Consider the following 6,000-nt stretch of genomic DNA (forward strand, 5'->3'; position numbering starts at 1 on the left):
CATTGGAGCTAGTTGAAGTATCGAGAAGAGCTGAGAATCTTTAGGAATTTTGAAATTGTAATTGGAATATTTGAACTTTTTATTTAGTAATAAACTCAATCAATTGTTGATGTTATTTTTTCAGAAATAAAGTTTCTTGATCAGTTAATTTTTTTTTAAGTTTGTTTTTGCAATGGTATCAACAAATGTTGAGTTTTTAAATTACAAGTGACACCAAAATGGTATGTTACATTAGGTATAGTAAAATTTGATTCAGACTATACTTTAGTTTAATTGATTATGAATAGTATAAAAAAATTTCACTTTTAATTTTTAATTGAGATTGTACTTTGGTTATTAGTGAGAATGTCAATGAATTAATTGAGATTTCACATCGATTAATTTAAAAATCAAAGACAATAATTAATTGAACAATAATCTTTAAATCACGAGTAGTAAATTATATTTTGAAAAAGTAGTCAAATCAATCTATTTTCTTTATTATTGTTTTTTTATCTCTTTATATCTTATTGGCAATTTCATTTTTTTCTTTCATTTACTATTTTTTAATTTTTTTATCTATTTTATTTATATTTTTTTTCGTTTATTCTTTTTATATTTGACTAAATATTTTGTATAAAATTTATAGAACTAACTTATTAATAATTAATTTAATATTCTTTTGGCGAATTTAAGTTATCTTATTTATATTAATATTTTTTTTGTTTTTATCTTAATAATAATGAAGTTGATAATTTAATATTATTATTTTGATCACGCGAACATCAATATTATCAGACAATGTTGAGTAATTTAATTTATATGTTCACAATTATTTACTTCAAAAGTTATTGTAAATTTAAAGTTATTTTATTTTTGAAAAAATTTGAAGTTCATAATAATTTATTCATACTAATATTTTTTGTTAATATTTTAATAATACTGAAATTGAAATAGTTTAATAATATTAATTTGATTGTGTGAAGTGATATTATTAATAACAAGAAAAACTCCCTTAAATATCTAACCTCATATATAAAATGTCTTCAGTAAAACATATGCACTCTTACATAAAACAATAATTTGGCACATCAAAATGCCTTTTATTGCAAAGATATTACTTAATAGAAAGCTAAAAAATAAGCAACACTTTCAATGTGTGATCTAAGCTTGAAGCTACTCAATGCCGAAGATCTTTGTTGTGAACTCATTGATCACCTGCTCACCAGGAAGAGACTTAGCAACACTTTCTTTTTGAAGGCACCTCTTGGCCCAAGCAATCAACTTAGGACACTCAGCATCTATGTTAAGAGTGACAAAACTTGCAAAGGATTTTATCCAAGGGTAGAATGAGACAAGTGCTATGTCCACAAAACCAAGATTTTCTCCTCCAAAATAACTTTTATCTCCCACTTCTTCCTCCAACAATTTAAGGGCTTCTATCAACCCTTTCTTTGCAACTTCTCTTTCTTCTCCTTTTCCTTTCGAAATCTTGTCTAAGGTATTAACTATCTATTTCACAAGTCATAACTGGTATAAGGACACATTTATGTTAAATATAATCAAATTACACAAAACACATGGATTAAATATCATCAAATCTTCTTGCATATGTTTTCAAAGCAAAATAATATAGGTTAAAAAATAAATTTTAAATCTAATTCAATCTCATAACACTAACTTATAAAATAAAATTTGTATTTATTTATATATTTTTAATTGACCTTATCATTAGCTAATGTAAAACATTATATATTTTTTAAAAAAATCGATAACAAATGATACAATAAATCAAACAAACAATAAATCTCGTCAAAATAGATTATAACTTAGGAATCTATATTAAGTAATGGATTATAAATATATAATAATTCTATACAATAAATTTGTGAAATGAAATTTGTTCTAGTTTGTATACTTTAAAGTGTTTTTATAACTAATTAATGTGAAAGTTTTAACAATATATTTGTTTAGAGAATTTCTTTACTTATCACTCATTTAATACTAAAAAAACAAATTGTTAAAAAATGAATTTTAAAATATAACTAATAAAACTTAAATTAATTATATAATATAAATTTATTTCTTTATTTATAAGATTAATAAATGGCACGAATAGTAAAATATCAAATAAAAAATGTATTAAAAGGAATAAAAAATGGTATCATGATAATTTTTACAGATTTATAAGAATAAAATGATTTAAAAAATGTAAAGTCTTATATTTTTTTAAGTAAAAAATAAAGAAAAATAATATGAAACGAATATAAAAAGTTTAGATGCGTAGAATAATATTTTACTAAAGGAATTAAAAGTATGAAAGGAAAGAGAGGAAGGGTACCTGAGTGTCAACATAATCAGCCCAAAATCTTGCCTGTGCTCTCTGGTAAGGGTCAGAAGGCAGCAAGGGATTTGTGTGATTCCAAACATCGTCAATGTATTGAACAATAATGAGAGATTCACAGATGGGTTTGCCGTTGTGGATAAGAACCGGAATTTTCTTGTGAACCGGATTCATTCGTAGGAGTAAAGAACTCTTGTTCTTCAGATCCTCTTCTTTGCGCTCATACTTTATACCTTTTTCAGCAAGTGCAACCCTCACTCTCATCCCAAAAGGACTCGGCCAGAAATCTAGCAGAACGACGTCGTCTGCCATACTGCTTCAGCTTCAAGGAAAACAAAAAATGAAGAAGAAATATCTGGTGGCTTAACTCCAAATAAGATTATAACACGCTCTTTTTGAGATAATAATGTTCATTTCAAAAGCATCTCTTATTCTTTTGGAATTTATTTGTTTTTATTTTAAAATCTTGACTTTTACACAAACACGTTAATTTCAAAGTTCCACATGTTTAAATTATTGGACACCGCCGAAGCCATTCAAAATCGGACACGGGAACATATATATAATATATATATATATATATATAAATATTTATATATAGTTGCGTGTACTATTAAAATTCATTCAGAGAGGTCGTCATGGATGAAGGAATAATTTTTCATTTATTTATCAATCTTATCTCATTTTTAAACTCTTATTTTTTATTTGTTTAAATTTATGCTCAACAAAGTAAAATAAAGTTATATTGTACTTATTTTGTTCTCAATTAATTTAACTCAAGTAAAACATAAATAGAATCTGACTAAAAAATATTAATTCAGTATAAAATTAAAATTTTTACATTTTTAATTTTTTTAAGTATGTTTCTTTAATTATTTTCATTTTAACATTAAAATAAAAAGTATCAATTAATGTAATTAAAATAAAAGTTAAATTAAGAAAATTTAATTACGTTTAGATGCATAATTTAATTAGTTAATGTATTTTTGTCAACTAGGTAAGATAATTGTAAATATTTTGGTTTTATACTTTATTTTAAACTTTTTATATTATTGTTTTAATTAAACATTACTTTTTAATAAATTGTATGTATTCATTATTTTATACATGAAGAAGAATTAACGAGATAGTATGTTTAATATATTATTAAAGAAATATTTTAACATAAATTTTGAATTGGTGAAGAATAAAATTAATGATTATTATTTTATTGCATGTAATTTTAATATACTGTAGTTTATATTTTTAAAAATATAAGAATTTGATTTTTGTTATAAAGAAATAAAATTACTGCTTATCGATTAGTCACATTAAAACCAACTATTAGACGTGCAATTAATTTACTACTAACTTCCAGTAGTGTTCCCTTAACTAAATTTAAGCATAGAAATTTAACTATTTATAGCCAGGTAAGTATGCTAACCACACCCAGCTTATCTAAAAATAATTTAATTCACTATTTCATTTACATTTTACAAAGCATCTTAGAATCATAATTTATTAGTATTGTTCAGGTAAAAAAAGTGTACTAATTATAGTAATTTTTTACACCTGTTAAAATCTGTCAGGAGTAGAAAGTGATGCAGTGACAATTTTGTAAATATGAGAAAATTTTCTACATCAACTTTAATGAAAACATGTATAGAAAATGATGTGTTGGTAATATTATAATAAAATACAAATAACTGTATAAAAATGAAATAGGTATAAAATTTTTTATACCTATTAATCTTAGAATAGGTATAAATTATTGATTTATACGGGTTAAATATTATAAAAGGTATGAATAACTTTTTACATATTGAATTTTTTTTTTCTTTCCGACTTTCTCTTCTTCTCTTGTGCAATTTCTTTTTCGTTCTCCCTCCTTCTTTTACAAATTGACTGCACTTTCATTCAAATCCATGTTTCCTTATACTGTTCCTTTTAGACGAGGATTTATGTTCAATTAAACCTCAATATTTCTTACAAGTTATTTCTTTATCTTTTTTCTTCCTTTCTAGATAGGCTAAATGTTTAATGTATTTCATGGCAGGGTTCAACTCATACAGGTTCAGCTTTAACTCTTGTAGAAGTGTTGGTTGCAATGCATGGAATTGTTCGGAGAAGGATGGCCATGCACTTAAGAAGGCATGTCTTCTATTATCTACGCTTATGCTTCAATTACCCTTTCCAATCAAATGTTGTTGGTAAAAGAGTTTTTCTGTCGATTATTGATGATCTATGAACATATGATGTATTAATGCTTTTTGGAGATGTCACATCTTATGAGTTTTTGTAATAAGTAAAATAAATTTTTTTTGTGCCATATAATTAGGAAGTGAGCTTGATCTTTGCTATTAAAAAAATTAAGTTTATTATTTCTTAACATGATACAAATAGGAAATAATTGATACAAAATGAAGAACAAGCAACACCTCAAAATCTCAGTAAGGATAGTTGTTGTGTCTTGATGTAGCTAACTGTATGTTGTTTTTTCCTTATTACCCCCTCCCCCAATAAGAAATAAATAAACTATTTTGTTAAACTAACAAAATACCAAATAGCCACTGTTGTGCTGGCTTCAATTTGCATGGTAATGTTGTTTAGAAATAATATATTGTTATTTGTCTTGTGCGTGAAAAGCTTGTTTAGATGCAAATCACTATTATGGTCTTGTGCATGAAAAAGTTCAAGCCTAATTGGATTGTTGTGTAATGTTGCTTTCCATCTGGAATGTAGAAAAAGTTATCCAAATATTTTTTCCAAAGGCTATTACTAGTTACCAAGCCCAAGTCTGATTTGTATAATCTTTTTCATCAATGTTAGTTGAACTAATTCTGCTGTGTCAACTATTGAAAATCCTTAAAAACTTTTGAGGTGAATTCTGAATTATTCTTTTTCACCATCAGACAACATATGCTTGCTCGGCTTGCTTTGGGCAATGTATTGTGTTCACACAATAGGTTGTAGCAAAGGCATTGAACTAGATGGTAAGGAAGATTCAGTGTTTTGGCCAATTATACTGGATTTACTTCAAATCTTCATGGCTCTATTGTTTATATTTTCAAGTTGGACATTATGTAGATATTGCATGACACGTCTCCAATGTAGCAACATGTCATAAAAGATGTTTGAGAAGAATGATCTACATTTCTTTTAACCGTTTATAGATGATTAAATATTTCAATGTTGAGAAACTATTTTATGTGTAATTTCGTTATGTAATATTATTTAGAAACTTTGTTAAGTAAATATTACATTGAGGAACTATTTTGATGTGTTAATAATAAAAATAATATTGATTATTTTGCTTGTTATTGATTATTCAAACGATATTTTGAAAATGAATTTTATGGAGGTTTGGATAAGGATAATAGCACATACAAAATAAATATTTAAAAAAATGATATCTTTTATACCTGTTAAAGTTGGATTAGGTATAAAAAAAAAGCTTACTTTTATATCGGTTCCAGCATCAGCAAGTATAAACAATAAGACTTTTTACACCTATTCTAGCATCAACAGGTATAAAAGTGGCAAACTTTATAATTATTCTAGAATCGACATAAAAAAAACTAAAATTTTCTATACCCCAACTATACACCTACTCGAGCAGGGTATAAGAAGTCTGTTTTTAACAAGTATAAAAAGCCTTTTGTGATAATGGTTGTCAAAACCGCCGGTAGTGGCGGGAT

At 25.6% G+C, this 6,000-nt stretch overlaps 1 protein-coding gene across 1 annotated transcript; it reads right to left on the bottom strand.

Moving 5' to 3' along the window:
* Positions 1 to 990: 990 nt before the first annotated feature.
* LOC148196971 (glutathione S-transferase U19-like) lies at positions 991 to 2,742 on the bottom strand. Its single transcript, XM_088092368.1, has 2 exons — positions 2,321 to 2,742; positions 991 to 1,491 (listed from the first exon to the last, which is right to left on the bottom strand). Exons 1-2 carry the CDS (start codon positions 2,633 to 2,635, stop codon positions 1,156 to 1,158), a joined length of 651 nt encoding a protein of 216 aa, XP_087948494.1. The 5' UTR covers positions 2,636 to 2,742; the 3' UTR covers positions 991 to 1,155.
* Between the last annotated feature and the right edge of the window lie 3,258 nt (positions 2,743 to 6,000).

The sequence above is a fragment of the Vigna umbellata genome, chromosome 6 (assembly GCF_029865625.1).
Source record: "Vigna umbellata cultivar VRB3 chromosome 6, Vumbellata_1.0, whole genome shotgun sequence".
In the NCBI taxonomy this organism is placed as follows: domain Eukaryota; kingdom Viridiplantae; phylum Streptophyta; class Magnoliopsida; order Fabales; family Fabaceae; genus Vigna; species Vigna umbellata.